This window comes from Garra rufa, chromosome 23 (genome assembly GCF_049309525.1).
Source record: "Garra rufa chromosome 23, GarRuf1.0, whole genome shotgun sequence".
NCBI lineage: Eukaryota > Metazoa > Chordata > Actinopteri > Cypriniformes > Cyprinidae > Garra > Garra rufa.
The window spans coordinates 21,774,237-21,793,489 of record NC_133383.1 but is presented as its reverse complement, the minus strand read 5'-3'; the positions used below and the strand labels follow the sequence as shown (position 1 = coordinate 21,793,489).

At 40.8% G+C, this 19,253-nt stretch overlaps 1 protein-coding gene across 2 annotated transcripts in view; it reads right to left on the bottom strand.

Annotated features, from left to right (window-relative positions):
- The window catches only part of cadm2a (cell adhesion molecule 2a), a 508,011-nt gene extending 489,041 nt beyond the window's left edge, over window positions 1-18,970 (bottom strand). For both annotated transcript variants that reach the window (XM_073829450.1, XM_073829451.1), the window contains exon 1: window positions 18,736-18,970. In XM_073829450.1, coding sequence (XP_073685551.1) covers window positions 18,736-18,796 — 61 coding nt within the window. In that variant the 5' untranslated portion in view covers window positions 18,797-18,970. The remainder of the gene's footprint in view (window positions 1-18,735) is intronic.
- Window positions 18,971-19,253: the final 283 nt, after the last annotated feature.

Genomic DNA, 19,253 nt, shown 5'->3' with positions numbered 1-19,253 from the left:
ATATATATATATATATATATATATATATATATATATATATATATATATATATATATATAATAACATAATAATAATTAATATAAAAAACAATTATACATAAGTAAATACAAAATCACATATTCATATCAAATTCATTGTGATCCTCAATTCCTAATAATTTCAATAATATTTTTTAAGCACCAACTAATAATAATATTTAATCCCATAAAGTAATAAACAATAAAATTAAGAGAGAGGGAGGCTTATGTAGAGAATAATTATTATAATATATTTTATTTATAATAAATACTTTAATTTTAGGGGGGCCCATATTGGCAAGAATATGCTTGGAAAATTATTATACAATTTTATTACATTGAGATTTATACATCAGAAAGCTGAATAAATAAGCTTTCTATTTATTGATGTAAGGTTTGTTAAGATACAACTATTTGAAAATCTGGAATCTGAGGGTGAAAAAAAAAAAAAAAAAAAATTATATATATATATATATATAGAGAGAGAGAGAGAGAGAGAGAGAGAGAGAGAGAAAAAAAAATCCCCTTAAAAGCTGTCCAAATGAAGTTCTTAATGCAATGCATATTACCAATCAAAAATTAAGTTTTGATATATTTTCAGTAGGAAATTTACAAAATATCATCACACAACATGATCTTTTGACATAAAAGAAAAATCAATAATTTTGACCCATACCACGTATTTTTGGCTATTGCTACAAATATACCCTTATTACTTACATCAGTTTTTTTTGGTCCAGGGTCACAATTAGTCTTTCCCTTATCATTCAATCGAATTGCATATGCAAAACACTCCGTTAGAAGACAAGGGATCATAAAACTTCCCTTTGAAAGCACAATTTGTGTTGGTCAGTTGTCAAAGACTGACTCTGCTGAATCCCCCAAATCAGAAACTTGATCCAAATACTTTTCAATTATTATAATTAATGAATATATATTCCCCTTTTGGGCTAATTTGCTGCATACTACACTCTCTCTACATATACAGCAAAAACAGTTTAGTCATTCACAGATTTATGGTTTATCTCAACTTTTGGAAATGGAATTTATTTTTCTCTTCAAATATCTCTTCATTAATAATGTAATTGTTAATGAATTTATGGTTCTTAAGAAGAAATAGAACCAGAACTGTCTTGGGCACATATCTCAATCTCAACCACTCTACTGATATCTTTCCAGCAACTTTGAGAAGCCCATTAAAGGATTAGTTTACTTCCAGAATATAAATTTCTTGATAATTTACTCACCCATATGTCATCTGAGATCAAGATGTTCATGTCTGTCTTTCTTCAGTCGAAAAGAAATGAAGGTTTTTGAGGAAAACATTCCAGAATTTTTCTCCATATAGTGGACTTCAATGGGGATCAGTGGGTTGAATTTCAATGCAGCTTCAAAGGACACGATCCCAGTTGAGGAATAAAGGTCTCATCTAGCAAAATGATCGGTTATTTATAAAAAAATATATGTGAAAATGTATATACTTTTTAACCACAAATGCTTGTCTCACACTAGCTCAACCTTACACATTACGTAATCACATAGGCATAAGTACATCTGTGGCATATGTGGTTAAAAAGTATATACCCAATCGTTTTGCTAGATAAGACCCTTATTCCTCGGCTGGGATTATGTAGAGCCCTTTGAAGCTGCATTAAAACTGCAATTTGGACCTTCAACCCGTTGACTCCCATTAAAGTCCACTACAAGAAGAAAAATCCTGGAATGTTTTCCTCAAAAACCTTAATTTTTTTTGACTAAAGAAAGCAAGCATTTTGGATGACATGGGGGTGAGTAAATTATCAGGAAATTTTCAGAAATATTCTGAAAGTGAACTAATCCTTCAATAAGTAATAACACAAAGCACTCTAATTAGATTACACTGCAGCAAACACATGAATCTCGGAAACATGGGACGCAGTTTATGCTGGATTATTTGTTATCATTCTGCAGTCAGGTCTATAATCTGGCAAACTCAATTGTAAGTGACTCAATTAGCACAACAAAGAGCCAAGAGGGAAAAAAACAGATTAGCTAAAAGTTGAACACTCAAACCTTAAACACTTATAAAATCCTCTTCATGTGGATTTAAGGATATGGACTAGTTCTGTCCTCTTACATTCCATGCGGTTCAACAAATACCACGTCTGTAACCTCAAATTACAATTCGACACAATGAGAGTAATAAGCTAGCCTTTGCGTGACTGAAATGAAGAAGAGATAAGTCTTCTCGACAGGGGAGCAAAAAGCACTGGAGAGGATGTCGTTATATCTGGATGTATGTTTCAGTAAAACTACCAGTCTAATCTTCTGAAACAGACCAGACATAGAACGCACTATGAGATTCATGTGAAATTCATGAACTATCAGAAAAGTTAATTATGCTTATTCATCTATTTTAAGTACAGTTTGAATTCACAGAGAAATGAAGTGGAGGAACTGCAACAGAAAGTCATGACCAAAAGCTCAACAGCCTCTGAAAGAGCACAGAGATACAGTAGGTAAGTTTAGAGAGTGCAAAGAACAAGGTCGCTCAATTCCCTATTTATCTGCGAGTTGTATCAGTAACACCATGGAAGGTGAAACACGGCAACCTCCCTCCTACACATGCCGAGAAACAAAAGCTGTATGTCTAATGTACCACGGAGGATCGCTGACCTTCTCTGAGCAGGTGGACAAGGCCAGCTGATATGAAAATAGTCCCATGCTGTATCAACAGTTGCAACGTGTTTGCATTGACTGAAAGAGATGTGACTATTTGTTGGTTTATCAAAAACTAAACCTGATATAAGAAAGTATTAGAAAACGTCTCAGGTTACGTATGTAACCCTGGTTCCCTGAGGGAACGAGACGCTGCGTCATCAACGCTTTGGGGAACGCCATTGGCGAGCCGCACTCTGAACGTAGTCTGCAACCAATCAGATGACGGGAGTGACGTCACAGTCGTGGTGACGTACGCGATCAGGAAGTATAAATCACGTGCGTTTGAAGCCGGCGTCAGCCTCTTGGAATGAAGCGAGCGCCGCAGGGATGCGGGAATTATGGCCCATGACGCAGCGTCTCGTTCCCTCAGGGAACCAGGGTTACATACGTAACCTGAGACGTTCCCTTCCGGGGAACTCGCGCTGCGTCATCAACGCTTTGGGTAACGAGATATCCACGCCCCCAGTATTCCAAGTCCCTGCCTAGTGTCTGGTAGGACAAGGGTGGAAAGAGATGTGCCTGGTGGAACATGCCTTGACACAAGAAATGTCCAACTGGGGAAACTGCCAGGACAGGAAGGATAAAAACTCTGCCTAGGGAAATTGCCAGGGCAAGAGTGGTAATACGCCTCTGTCTGGGGAACCGCCAGAACAAGAGGGAGGAGGAGTGTCTGGTGACCATGCCAGAGCACGAGAGAGAGAAAGAGTCTCCGCCTGGGGAAATTGCCAGGACGTGAGGGATAAAACTGCCTAGGGAACCGCTAGGACGAACTGATAACACGCCTCTGTCTGGTGACCATGCCAGGGCATGAGGAAATCTCCGCCTGGGGAAACAGCCAGGACAAGAGTGGTAATACACCTCTGTCTGGGAAACTGCCAGACCAAGAGGGGTAAAAACTCTTATGCTTCAAGAGAGAATGATAGGAGCGGCTCTGAGGTCAAGTTCATAAAACCTGACAAATGTGAGAGGTGAGGACCAACCCACAGCACTGCAAATGTCCTGGATGGGGACACCTGCCATCAGAGCTTTAGAGGCAGCCAAGCCTCGGGTAGAGTGAGCCTTGACCCCCAAGGGTGATGGGAGGCCAGAGGACTCGTAAGCAGTAGAAATGGCATCCACGATCCATTTACTGATAGTAGGTTTTGAAGCAGGGCACCCCCTCTTAGGGGGGCCGTAACAAACCAAAAGTTGCTCTGTTTTACACCACATGGCAGCTCTGTGGACGTATGTGTCCAGTGCGAGTACTGGACACATGCAATTATACTTCTGATGGTTGGGCTCCACGAATGGAGGAGGATAGAAGGCCTGAAGTGTAATTGGCTGTGGTACTGAAGACGGGACCTTAGGGACATACCCAGCTCTAGGGTAGAGAAAAGCTTTGGCTAAACTGGGCGCAAAGTCAATATAAGAGGGGGCCACCGAAAGGGCCTGCAGGTCCCCGACTCTCTTGAGAGAGGTAAATGCAAGAAGCAAAGCTGTCTTGATAGTAAGCATTCGATCGGAGATCTCTTCTATAGGCTCAAATGGAGGCCTACATAGAGCTTCGAGCACCACAGCGAGATCCCACGTGGGGACCTTCGGTTTCACTCGAGGCCTCAACCTGAGTGCACTGCCGAGGAAACGTATGACCGAGAGGGGCATGGTAGGCCGATATAGCCGCCACGTACACCTTCAGGGTGGAGTGGGCTAGCCCTGCGGAAAGGCGAGTTTGCAGGAATTCCAGTACCGAACCGATCGGGCAGTGAACTGGGTCTAAATGGCGTTCATGACACCATGAAGCAAACAAGTTCCACTTAAGGCCATAAAGCTTCCTCGTAGAGGGAGCTCTGGATTGAAGGATGGTCTCAACAACCTCAGTTGAGAGACCAGCTTCTATGAGTTGTGCTCCCTCAGGGGCCACACCCATAGTTTCCACATCTCCGGGCGGGGGTGAAGAATTGAGCCCCCGGCCTGGGAGAGGAGGTCCCTCTTGACGGGAATCTCCCATGAAGAGCCGTCTAGGAGGGCAATTATGTCCGAGAACCATACTCGGGCCGGCCAGTATGGGGCTACTAGTAAAAGACGGACCCCGTACCGGCGTACTCGTTCCAGAACTCCCGGGAGCAGAGCGATCGGGGGAAAAGTGTACAGACAAAGCCTCGGCCACGCCTGTACCACAGCGTCCAGTCCCAGAGGAGCTGGAGGAACTAGAGAGTACCAGAGGGGACATTGCGATGTCTCCTGAGTCGCAAAGAGGTCCACCTGAGCCTGGCCAAACACACTCCAAATTTGCTTCACAACTTCAGGGTGAAGCATCCATTCCCCGGGCCTCGGTCCCTGCCTCGACAGGACGTCTGCTCCCACATTGAGATGTCCAGGGATATGAACTGCTCTTAGTGAGATGAGTTTTCCCTGTGACCACAGGAGGATCTGGTATGCCAGCTTGTACAAAGGGCGTGAACGCAGACCCCCCTGGTGATTGATATAATAGACTACCGCAGTGCTGTCGGTGCGGACCAGCACATGACGGTTTCTCGGGTCTGGGAGGAAGTGCTTCAGGGCCCGGAACACAGCCAGCATCTCTAGGCAGTTTATATGCCATGAAAGATGATGGTCGCTCCAAAGACCGTGGGCCGAGCGGCCACTCATGACTGCTCCCCATCCGGTGAGGGACGCATCTGTCGCTAGCGTGACGCGGCGACAAGGAGCTCCCAACACCGGGACCTGAGACAGAAACCAAGTTTTTTTCCACATGTCCAAGGCACGTAGGCATCGCCGCGTGACCTTGATCTTGCGGAATGGGTTCCCCCTCGGGGAAAACCCTTTGGTTTTAAGCCACCACTGTAGTGGTCTCATGCAGTCCAAAAGGTATCACGTTGGATGCAGCTGCCATTACACTGCAAAAAATGCTTTTCTTACTTAGAATTTTGTTATGTTTCCAGCCAAAACATCTAAAAATTCTTAAATCAAAAAGGATTTTCTAGACAAGGAAAAAATATTGTCTTGTTTTCAGAAAAAAATAAGTTTAAATTAAATGAGTTTTTGCTTGAAACAAGCAAAATAATCTGCCAATGGGGTAAGAAAAATAATCTAGTTGTCTGCTTGAAATAAGATTATTTTTCTTACCCCATTGGCAGATTATTTTGCTTGTTTTAAGCAAAAACATGCTTAATTTTGACTTCTTTTTTTCTGAAAACAGGACAATTTTTTTTTTTCTTGTCTAGAAAATCCTTCTTGATTTAGGAAGTTTTAGATATTTTGTCTGGAAACAAGACAAAAAATCTAAGTAAGAAAAGCATTTTTTGCAGTGTAGACCTAACAGTACTTGAAACTGTTTGACCGTGAGTGACAGGCCTAGCTTGACCGCATTGGCTGCAGTGAGGATCGACTCGATCCGAGCAGGTGACATTCGTGCCTGCATCGTGGTCGAATCCCATACGACACCTGATAAGTGGTTCTCTTTAATGAAGAAAGAACACTTTTCTTGGCGTTGAGTCTCAACCCCAGCTCTTTCATGTGAGCAAGAACAACATCTCGATGTTGAACCGCTAACTGTTCTGTGCTGGCTAAAATCAGCCAGTCGTCTATGTAGTTGAGTATGGGGATGCCCTGGAGTCGCGGAGGAGCCAGAGCAGCATCCACACACTTTGTACAAGTTCGGGGTGAGAGTGCTAGGCCGAAAGGAAGAAATCTGTATTGGTAAGCTTCACCCCTGAAAGCGAACCTCAGAAACTTCCTGTGTTGAGGATGGATTGAGACGTGAAAATACACGTCTTTTAGATCTATTACGACAAACCAGTCCTCGGACCTGATTTGAGACGCTACATGACTGACAGTTAACATCTTGAACTTCAGTTTTCTGACTGAGCGGTTCAGCTGTCTGAGATCTAGAATGGGCCGCAGCCCTCCATCCTTCTTGGGAACAATGAAGTACCGGCTGTAGAACCCAGACTCTCTGTGTTGAGGAGGGACCACCTCAATGGCCTCCTTCCTCAAGAGAGATTTTACTTCCTGTTCCATTACCAGACCCTGCTCGGGGCTTACAAGAGTAGGAAATACCCTGGTGAAAGGTGGCGGCGGGGCGCCGAACTGGATAAAGTATCCTTTCTCTACAGTATGCAGGACCCATGCAGATATATTCGGCAGTAGTTTCCACGCTGCCAGAAAATCTACTTCCTCGGAGGAAGACAGGAGAAGCGTTGACTCCTCTTCCTGGAGGGAAGGGGAACCGCAGTGCGGGCTTCCTCATCCAGTAAGAGGTCAATCGATCCACCATGCAGGTGAGGAAGGAGATAGGGGTTCACCCGTCTCCATTCCCTCTAGTAGATTGAGCTGCGAACCCCACGAGTGCAGCTGCCGCTCCGCCTCAGTGGAAGCGGGGCCAGACCCGCAAGGAACGCTAGCGAAGGCTCCCTCCTCAAAGAGAGCCTTCCGGGAACGGAGCACCCACAGTGGAAGACGATCGCACTATGGGCAGCCAGCCCCCTCGAGAGCTGACTGTGCAACAGACAGACACACATAGAGTGCTCTAGCTGAATGACAAAAGCTGACGGCGGCTTCAAACGCACGTGCTTTATACTTCCTGGTCACTTACGTCACCACGCCTGTGACGTCACTCCCGTCATCTGATTGGTTACAGACTACGTTCAGAGTGCGGCTCGCCAATGGCGTTCCCCAAAGTGTTGATGCAGCGTGAGTTCCTGGAAGGGAACTGTCCTAACCAAGGCCATCTTTTTCTCTGTTTTTACCTTACATCCACCCTGAGACAGCGTTTTTGTCAAGAAAATCTGAGCTTTTTGAAAAGTCTTCAAAGTGGATAAATTTGAAAACACCTTTTGAAAACAATGACGCATGTTTAGTCATGTGACACATACTGTACCAAAATATATCTACACTGTTAAACTCAACAATTACGCTAACTCAAACCGTTTAAGGAAACCAATTGCCTTAAACCATTTAAGTTCTAAAACCAATAAATATAAGTACTATAAACTCATATACATTGAGGTAAATTAACTTATTTTTTTAAGTTGAGTTTACACTAATAATTGCCTAAGCTAACTTTAAAAAAATAAGTTAATTTACCTCAATGTATATGAGTTTATAGTACTAATCTTTATTGGTTTTAAAACTTAAATGGTGTAAGGCAATCGTTTTTTTTTTTTTTTTTTTTTACAGTTTTACAGTGCATGTTTATACCAGAATTGTGTCTGTTATGTGCTACTTTCATACTGTTGCTAAAGATATGCTACTTTGTGCACTCTTCATATCACAGTCCTGTAAAGATGATAGAAAATCTTCTCACGATTGCTGTCCTGTGGCAAAACATGAGGGTTGCGTTTTAGATCAAACATATAATGGTGAGTGAGTGCAACCTGGATGCAAGTGAATGGTGGGACATTTTTGTAAATAAAAGGATTTTGTCAGAAGAATTGGGTGAAAACATATTATTTCTGTTCTACCTGTATCAGTAAGGCGAATTTAATGTTTTTTGACATTTTAGTGTGGATGAGAAACTTTTGGACAACGCTAGTGTGGACAGAGAATGTTTTAAAATCAAAACAGTTTTCAAATGTATCCAGATTAATGTAAATGTAGACCAAGATGACAAAATGTACTTTTTTGTGATTTTTGCAATTAAAATGACTGATTTTGTGGAGCTAACAAAGATGCAATAGGTCAAAGATACAAATGAAATTAGTGTTTTGAGTTCAGGTTTAGTATCCAGGTATAAAACACTGCAAAAATTTTGAATGAGTTGAAAGCACATGAACATCACAAGTTGTAATTACAAATGAGAAACATGTTGGGTCCAAGGGATGCAGCGCCTGTATCAATAGTAAATTTGTTATGTTAATTAAATTATTTGACTTTCAATTACAGCAGAGTGATTCAGTTATCAGCACCTTCATAAATCCAACACAAATCAAAAACACATCTAATGTACAATCTTTTTTCATCATTGTGTAGAAGTAGGGTTAAAAAAAAACATAACATTTTATGTAGAAAAGAAACACTGCCATTTTTTTTGGTGCTTATTGCACTTAAATCTCTTTAACATCAAGCACATCCAGCATTTTTGTCATCATTTTGCAGTTAAATGATACATTTCACCAGTGTTGAAAGTTACTTTTAAAAGTAATGCTTTATAAAAAAGTAACTAATTACATTACTTAAATGATTACTATTTAGTTACTTTTTATGAAAAGCAATGCATTACGTTACTTTTGCATTACTTTCGCCTTACTTTTTAATCTGGGCAGGGCTTGCTTGTTTGTTTTTAATATAAAAAGTTCTATTTTTAGCAAATGTAAAAGCCCTTCCACACCAAAAAGTGAAATGAAAGCCTCAGGCTGAAGGAAAAGTAAAGTCTGTACAGTAGAACACAAGGTACAGAAGAAGAAGGTTTAACATTTTTCAGCAATAAAAAAAACAATGAAGCACAAATGTTAGTTTATCTAAAGTCATTTTTGCTATAGTATGGTTAAATTGGATCATCGACGGTCAGCAGCAAAGACATTGGTTCATAAAATGGGATTAAATACATAAATTATATTTATTTAACATATTTAATTATTGCAGGTTTGCTTAGTTTGTTTTAATTCATTTTCATGAATACTGAATCTGTTTTTTGTGAGTGAGATGAACTAATACATGTTCACATTTAGTCTAGAATTACAGTAACATCATGTTTACACAGCGTGCAATCATTCTCTAAAAATGGGGACAGGAAAACAAAAAATGGGAAAAGTAACAATTTTTTTTAAAAGTAACTAAAAAAATGTTCTTGTAAATTAAAAAGTAATGCGTTACTTTGTAAGTAATCTGATTACGTAACTAGCATTACTTGTAATGCGTTACCCCCAACAATGCATTTCACACTATTTATATTTTTGTTGATTTTGCATTGTGTTTAGATATCACGGAATTACGAAAAACGGAAGGAGCTGACAGAAAGACTTCAAAATTTTACAACTAAAATAGGCTAACTTAACAAGACACCTAAGCAGTACCTGTAGGCACCAAAATATCATAGAAACTTGACACCCTAGCAACAGGGAAAACACCTTAGCAACTGAATAGAAATGTGGCAGGTAACTCAGTGGCAGGGGACTTTCACACAGGCAAGTACTGCTCAAGTATTCTTCAGAAATGTACAAATCTAGTTTTCATGTTTACCAACAAGCTCTACATTCTTTCTAACTAATGAATGAATGCGTCGTCCTTTCTTTGTTTTGAACTTGCACCGATAATACTTTGCATAACGTTCCTGTAATGCCAAGCACCTGCAGTAAAATGGCTGAACTAACAACCTGTTTGTCATACAGTTTAATTAGACGAAATGACTCAACTGAAAGAGTCTGACGTAAAGCAGCTAATGCAACTGCAAAACGCTCAACGTATGGTCAATTAAATGCAATACTGACATTCTGGGAAGCAGACGTGTTTACAGCAACATCCTCGCTGCAAAATCAAACAAATGTAGTCATATGTAAATGTGGGAGAGTGCCGAGATCCAGTTGGCTGCTGAAGGACTGATGGTCTGTTAGAGACTGCGAAAATGAGGAGGAGCGTGTGTGTGTGTGTGCGCGCTTGAGTGTGTGTGCACACTTTGGCAGGTGCATATTGTCCTGAGCTTCTGATTAATTGATTGTTTACTGTATTTGCAGGTGTTAAATTCGCTCTCACAAGAGGCAGATGGCATCGCACAACCCCAACAGCAGACGACAAGAGACGAAAGGGAGGTGGGGCGAGGGGCGCTGAGAGAAAGTGAGAGAGGAAGTGAAGGTAGACCTATGCTGCAAAGATTATAGCCGAACAGGTGTCACATGATGATTGTTCAAAGCAAATATATGCCAAGAAAATGGATGAAATGCACATTTAGAGGATGTTAAAATCTCACTGAGTTAAAATAACTTACCATCTAATGGCTCAAGTGACATTAACCAAGCAAATTTGGTTGAAACATTGTGTCGATTACTGATCTCTACAATCCTGCTCTGAAAACCATGTCCTGTCCCACTAAGCCGATGTCTGTTGCCAAGCATCTTCAGTCCTCAAAGCCAGACAGCGCAGTTGTGAAAACCCACTAATGCGGCAGTCAAAGCCACATCTATCGGAAAGAGTGACAGGCGACAGTGGGCGGAAACGGATCTTTGTAGGTAATCTCTCTCATAGGAGAGCCCACGGGGGGTTATTTTCAAGCATTTGATTTACTGACCCTCATTCCCCCCAATGCCTCTAGCTCACCGTTTGCAGATGTTCAATTTTACTGAACTAACTCTTTCATCTACCTTTGTCAATAAAAGTGATTGATTACCCAATCGCAGCGCAAGCCTGGAGCAGGTGTCGTCTCTTGTGAAAGATCACGTTGCACACTGGCAAAATCTGAGATTATTTGGAAGAAAGGGTAGCTAATTTCCCATAAAATCCTAATGAAAATAGCAGAGGGCACAATGATAGCAGAGAGGAGTGAACTATGAGTCAAGGACGTCTGGCTGTTCTTTTCCAGGTCTTTGGTTTCGTTTTGTATTGTGTTTGTAATGTAGCAGAATTTCACATTCTTTACTCATTTCTCATTTGTACTTAAAATGAGTTCACAGTTCACACTTAAATGAAATTCTGTCATTATTTACTTATTTATATTTCTATCATGTCAAACAAATAACATTCAATCTTCTGCAGAGCACAAAAGAGCTCAGAACAACTTTGGTCCCCATTGAATTTCACATGGAAATAATAATAGCCTGTTAAAAAGAGAAAAGACTATGCTTGCCTTGTTATTTTACTATCAATAACCGAATAATTAATTAGGTTTACTAATCTTTTTGAGCTACCAACGTCTGCTTTTTTCCTTAAATGTACTGATAACCACCATAATAATATGTAGAGGTGGTAAAATATAAATGATATGCATAGGTGGTAGAATAGAAAGGTACATGATGAATCTCAGTTCATTGTACGTCGGCTGTCTATAAAACATGGCCAATACTCATAGATAGATGGTGCACAGATGGTACACAAAAAGACAAAATGCCAACAGGATAAAACAGAACACTAAAATATTAATAAACATGGACTACGTTTATGTAGCACAAAACATGTTACATGTAATATGTTATATATTATTTTTTTAAATGATAAATTACATACAATTTAAAATTTTGCAGGTATTTTTATCTGCATTTTACAATATATTTCACCAGAATTACGTATAATGCAATGTTAACCTATTGAGAATTTTACTATCAATTAACAGATTTTTTACTGTTTTCTTAAAACACAAGTATATACAGTTGAAATCAAAAGTTTACATGCACCTTGCAGAATCTGCAAAATATTAATTAATTACTAAAATAAGAGGGATCATACAAAACACTGGTTATTTTTTTAATTTAATAGCAACTGGAATGAGGTATTTTACATAATAAAACACATACATATAGTCCACAGGAAAAAAAAAAAAGTTGAATTTATAAAAATGACCCCGTTCAAAAGTTTACACACAAGTTACCTTAATGATCCACAGCTGTGTTTTTGTTTTTTGTTTAGTGATAGTTGTTCTTGAGTCTTGTTTGAGCCTTGTTTGTCCTGAACCATTAAATTGCCCTCTGTTCTTCAGAAAAATCCTTTAGGTCCCACAATTTTTTGTTTTTTTCAGAGTTTGTGTGTATTTGAACCCTTTCCAACAATAACTGTATGACTTTGAGATCCATTTTTTCACACAGAGGACAACTGAGAACTCAAATGCAACTATTACAGAAGGTTCAAACGCTCACTGATGCTCCAGAAGGAAAAACTATGCATTAAAACCCAGGGGTGCAAACTTTTGAAAAGAATGAAGATGTGTACATTTTTCTTATTTTACCTAAATATCATATTTTTTTCATTAACTTCGAAAGCTACAGAAGATACTTGCATGTTTCCCAGAAGTCGAAATAAGTGAAATTTGCCCTGATCTTTAATGTCAAAAAGTTTTCGCCCCCGGCTCTTAATGCATCATGTTTGCTTCTGAAGCATCATTGAGCGTGTGAACCTGCTGTAATAGTTGCATATGAGTCCCTCAGTTGTCCTCAGTGTGAAAAGATGGATCTCAAAAGCATTCAGTCATCGTTGAGATGGGTTCAAATACACAAAAATGGTGAAATCTGTGAGACCTGAAAGATTTTTCTGAAGAACAGCAGGCAGCTGTGGATCATTCAAGTATTTCTTTTTTCATCTGTGGATATACTCTCTCTTGTAGTATGCTAATTTCATAAACAAAAAAATTTATCTAAACATTTTACTAGTGCAAAATGTTCAGCATCATATTTGCTTGACTTGTTTGACTATACCTCAAGTCATCTCTTAATCTTAAAATAATTCCACAAAGAATTTCCTCCTGTGCGTCTCTTTGCATAAGCTTCAATGAGATTATTACCAGACATACTGTGAGCTTAAGCAAATCATTTAAATTAGCCAACACAAAGGCTAATCGGATACAATAACCTTAAGAAAAGCCATTATAGAGCCTGTCAGTCATTTACCGATGAAATCCATCTCAAAGGTCAGCTAAGTAGTATAGACAACATGTGAACAAGAAAGCGACAACTGTTAAATCACCCACATAACTGCTACATGACAAGATGGAAGATATCTCCTACGAGACTGCTGCCATGATTCAGCAAAGAGTTTGTGTTTTGAAAGCCGCTCAAAAATCACTGCAAAAGGGCATCTCCTTTCCAGCGCCTTTTGGGAGAAGAGGAAGCGTTATGCCAGGCACTAGCTGTACCACAGAACGGTTGACAGTTCCACCCACTTTTTGTTTTAACTTTTTCAAACACCTGGAAGAACAAAAGAGGGCCTTTGATCATGGGAAATCCCTCACGATTACAGCAGGGCTTCGGCGGCTCAGCTCCATTCTGAGTCTGGGGGAAAATGCTCCACGGCCCAGATACTTGTATGCAGAAAGAGCGTAAGATAGAATGAAAGAGAGAGATGAGACAGCGGGATGGAGGAGGAGAAAGACAGAGACATGAAACAGAAAGATGGAGAGCGGGAGCGACAAAGAGAGAGAGAGAACGAGAGAGCAAATATCTCGGGTGCTCTGTTTAGGAGGCTTCCAGCAACACAACAAGAGGACAAATACAAAGAGGAGGAGGATATTCACCTCTAATCCTGTTCTCCATCCTGGCTCAATCAGCCAGCCAAACAAACACCCACATACGTAACACAGTGAGAAAGAGGGACACGCTCAGCCTCTTTACACTCTAAAGAAAATGGGAGACTTGAACTGCAATAATACCACACGCACATGACAGGACGAGCCATAGGAAGAGCTCCATACTGCAGCCCAAAGAGAAAGGCTTGTGCAATCTGTGTTTCTCCCCTGCTAAATTAATGCCAAACAAATGCTTATTCTAGTCAGCAGAAATGGCAGCTTATGCCCAACTCCATTTCTCACCTGTCTGAGCACATTTGCCTGTGTTGCCGCTCACCTGCACAGATGTTTTTCACGCTCCACGACTGACAAAGACAACAGACCGGGAATGAAAAAAGGCCATTAACCTCCCTCTTTCAACACAAATACGCCTGCACATACCCATACACGCCAGCCCTCTCTGCTTTCCCACGCTACTTCCATAAAAGGGCCGGCTCCGGGAAGGCCAATGCCCAGCTTGGAGTCACTCTGGTGGGATAAGCTGACTGAGAGGCAGGGGGCCAGGGACTTGCCTCAATGCACAGTAGCCCACACAATAAGGTTTGAAAGAAGCATTTTGTGTCATAAATAATGTTTTTTTTTTAACCTTAAAGGGATAGTTCACCCAGAAATGTAAATTCTGTCATTAATTACTCACTTTCATGTCGTTCCAAACTCGTAAGACCTTCAAGCACAAATTAAGATATGTTTGATGAATTCTGAGAGATTTCATGCATAGACAGCAACAAAACTACCAAATTCAAAGCCCGAAAAGGTAGTAAGGACATCATTAAAATAGTCTGTGTGATCTGTGGTTCAACCTTAATGTTATAAAGTTATGAGAATACTTTTTGTGCACAAAGAGAACAAAAACAATGACTTTATTCAGTTGTTGAGTCAGTCTTCGATGCGCATTCACAGGATTACCACAACGCATAAAAAACGTCATTATTTTTATTTTCTTTGCGCACAAAAAGTATTCTCATAGCTTTATAACATTAGGGTGTTATGAATGGGTGCCGTCAGATGATTAAAAAAAAAACATCCAAATAAATCCACACGCAAACCACATGACTCCAGCGCATTTGTGAAGTAAAAATCTGCAAGTGTGTACGAAACACTTCCATCATTAAGATGTTTATAACTTCAAATTGTAAAATGACTGCTTTCTCTAGTAAGAAAAGTCATCTTGCCCAAATCCGGAGAAAAATATGCATAGATAAAGCACTGTTTACAAGTGAAAATACTCTAAACATTACAATATTCAGTGAATTTTGATGTGAGAGGACAGCAGAAGGTGGACATTTTCACTAAAGGAGGTGTTAAAATGTTAACAGTTAAAATAACTTAATGATGGATTTGTTTATTACAAACATGCGGCTATTCCAGACGTTTAGTGGTGGACTGGAGGTTTGTGGACTGCTTGTGGATTATTGTAATATTTTTATCAGCCGTTTCAATTCTCAAACTGACCACACCCATTCACTGCAGCAAGTGATGTAATGCTAAATTTCTCCAAATCTGTTCAGATGAAAAAACTCATCTTGGATGACCTGAGGGTGACTACATTTTCAGCGAACCTCATTTTTGGATAACTACTCCTTTAAAATTGTTTTTTTTTTTTTTTTTTTTGTACTGGCCGGCGGAGCTGGCTTTTCTGAATTTGGGTACGCTTTGCATGAGAAGAATCGGGCAGGGTTTCAGAGCACAGGACTGTCGAAGCACCATAGAGCCAAGAAAGATATAAAGGAAGAAAAATTTTGTGTACACAAGCAGTCCATGAAGAGGGAACATACCCGCAAAACAGAAACAAGTATAAAAGGCGTACATCCTCTATGAAGCAGGACCACATAGTCCTCCCACTCAGTTCTGGTGTCTCTGAGGAAAGAGCCAAGCTTTGCTATTACTCACAGCAGACATCCACACAACAGCACTTCACAGGGACTATAGTACTCCACACACAGGGAGGAGCTGCACTGTCTGCCGCACGCTTTGCATAACTGCCATGCTCCCCCCCAAACCCCAGCTGCTGGCAGCATGCAGTGATCCCTCCGGACGGATGTGCCAGGGATGTGCCCGCACTTGTGCTTCTGCTTCAAACATTCAACCTCAGTGAGGAAGGCTGGCATTGATTTAAGAGTAATCGATGACCAGTACATAAAAGGCATCTGGGATTGCATGCTCAGTGCAGAAGGGCACTAGAGTGCTGACAAATGAATTTAAGAATTTGTGTACATAACTTTTTTGGATTTCAAGTACATTTTATGTAAGAAAAAAATGTTTTGTTTTTTTTTTAACTAAAGTACAAAATTGATATGCAGTCTCTTAAAATGACAGCGTGGGAACCTTTTACCATGTCAACCCACATGACACATCTCACCAAGCATAAATCAGCATTTCCAACACATGATAACGCCTCAAGTTTTAAGCAAATTTAGCCAGCTAAACTAATCAGATTATGTAACATCACACAATTCAGATGTTTGAGATAATCAATCAATGCACCATTGAAATCACAATGTTCTGATGTATTGATCACCAACTGTAGACCAGAAAAGGCTACTAGAAACCTCTAACCTCTATCCTTCAAATATCAGTGTGGTTACTGCACTCTGTTAAGTCTATTAACACGCTCACACATGGTAAGCAGGTGCAGCCAGACTCTGAGAGGTGTGTTAAAAGAACCGAAGGAGGCACTTGCAACCAGTAGGGCTGTTGACTGGGTGCTGAGAGACACTGGCTCTGTGATTTACGGGCAGAGAGAGAGAAGGCTGGGGGAAATCAATACATAGCTTCAGTCTCACACTTGCTGCCGACTCATTAGAAGTGAAGCCTTGAGGAATGTGCTTAATTATCTCTGATTATTAATGGCCCACCTCTCAGACTGATTATCAACACGCAGCATAGGGTATTTTGTCAAAAGATGGGGCAGAGGAGGAAAGCCACACGCACGCATACAGAAAAGCGAATGCAAATACAGTCTTTGCCTTCTGTCTCTCTTGCATTCATCTTGCGCATTCATAAACTGCCAGATCTGCAAAGCAGACTGTTTGAGATGTAAACACCACTGGAGGAGTCATGTTTCACTGATATCCAGACCAAGCCAGATCGGCTTGGAGTATAAATACATAAGCATCACATTTTTGTGAATGTCCTAACCATTTTATGAGTTTGTAGCAAGAATGTATCTAACATTAAGAAAACTAGTTGTCAAGTCTTCATTCTTTTAGTGTGTTGCAATAGTTGGCGAATACTGGATTTTTACGTTTTGTTACATTATGTAGACTGGCCACTGTGGTCACTATCAGTCTCAGAAAGAGAATATTGTTTTATGTCAAACTCTTTGCGCTATTATACTTCAAACATGATCAAAAGACATCAACCTAGCCTATAGCCTTATTAATATTCATGAGCAAACTATTAGAGACTTCGTGACGTCAAAACTATTTTAAATTTGGACACGAACACATTTTTTTGTTACCTTAAGCAACTTTACGATCTTTTCTTAGATTTAACTCATAAAATGTAGATTCAATTCTTCATAGATGAAACCGGGCGGTGGCTGCTAGCTCCTCACGAGATATTGGCGGGACGGCGTAACCTTACTCTCAAGGGACACAAACAAATAGCCTACCTACATGTGAGTGGTCACACACTAAGCCTATCCTGCCGAGACCTAAACTGACCACTAAACCCTCGCTTAAAGCAAACATTGCCCTCATACCGGGCGAAAAAGCAATAAGGCACGTTCAGTTGACGTATTCATCAAGTATTCCTGTCACACTAACGGTCGCCCCGCGCGAACAGTGCGCGCGACCTTGCCCTGCTGATCCTGTTTACAGTGTCGCGCGTGAATGATGAGCGCCAGCCGAAACTACAAGACTTCAGGTAAACAACGCAGAAATGCTGACGGATTTCTTTTACGAACTTCTGATATCGCGTAATGTCCAATTTGCTGTTTGAAATGTGGGTGAATAATGCATTACACTGACAACTGTAAACTGACAGGTGTAGCTACTTGCTTCGCAAGTCTTTCTCTGAGAGGAAAAAAGCTGATGCTACTACGACCCCAAGATGCGGATTGCCGCAAATACCATGCATCCCGAAGACTGGAATGACTGTGAAACTGTCCCAAAAAACACATCCAATCCTGATTAGGGGTGGTAAAAGAAATTTAAAGAATTAGCTTCAGGCTCCGTGTGAAATCTACGGCTTTTCCAGTCAGAATAAAAACTGCAGGATTAGAAACGACCACGTTACGCGGGTGAAATAGAAATCTGTATTACCTCATAACTACCAAAGCCACATCCCTGCCAGAATAAAACCCGTATATACCTCAAACTATACAATGGAAAAAAGCACCATATGATTTAACGCTATACCATTCTACTAGTAGATACATAGCATTTCCAAAAGGAAATAAAAATGTGCCTTAATACGCATATAGTCTGTATGGTTTTAAAATACAATAAACGCGATGCGTTTATTATATAAAGTTTCCGATCAGATGAAGCAATGGCTGTTTGAATTAAATCCTATTCCCTTATGGTGGTGAGTTGATCTATAACACATTTTGATTGGTAATCCATAAAAGCGGGGCTCTAGCTCAGCAGTGTGTGCAGGCTTATCCGTGATAAGATTCTGTATCAGTGCTGGGCAAACGTGCACAATTTCTTCAGAGCAATGATGACTAACGGGAAACTGTCCCCGTACTCACTCGAGGCCCTTTGGAGATATTATGGAAATGCAAATCATCCTCATTCCAGAGCATAATGCCTTTCCAGCATGGTGCGTACTGATGATGAGCCCCCAAATTGCAAAGCACCGCATAGGCTGCCTTAAAGTTTGAAGCGCTCTTACCTTTAAGGACGATCCCGCAGATGCTGTACAGGGTAAACAGCATATGCTGCTTCACCATCATATTGCCTTCCTTCTATAACAGCTGCCCACTTGCCGTCAACACACTTTCTTTGCTCTTTCGCTTCTCCGCGCGCTGATGATGGGGCTTATCCAGGTGCAGGCTGCTGCAATCAATACTACAGGCTCCTTCGATAACTTCTCCTCGGTTGAAGTCCCACTGCGCTTTCCGCACGCCGTTCACTTGACGCTCGGACTGAGCTCGAGAAGTGCGAAGCGCTCCAACACAGTAGAAAAGTACAGCTCGCGCATCTATCGCCTCCTGGGAGCGTGAGCAGGCAGAGTCCCGCCTCCGCAGATTGACAGAGGAGGACGGGGAGCCAATAGCGGGCGCCTGGAATTATTCTCCGCTCAAACTGCTTCTAGACTCCACAGTCCATATGATTAAAGGATCGAGGAAATATAATGCGAGTACGTGCGATGGCACCGATTGCCCCCCGTCTCGCTGTAATGCATTGCGT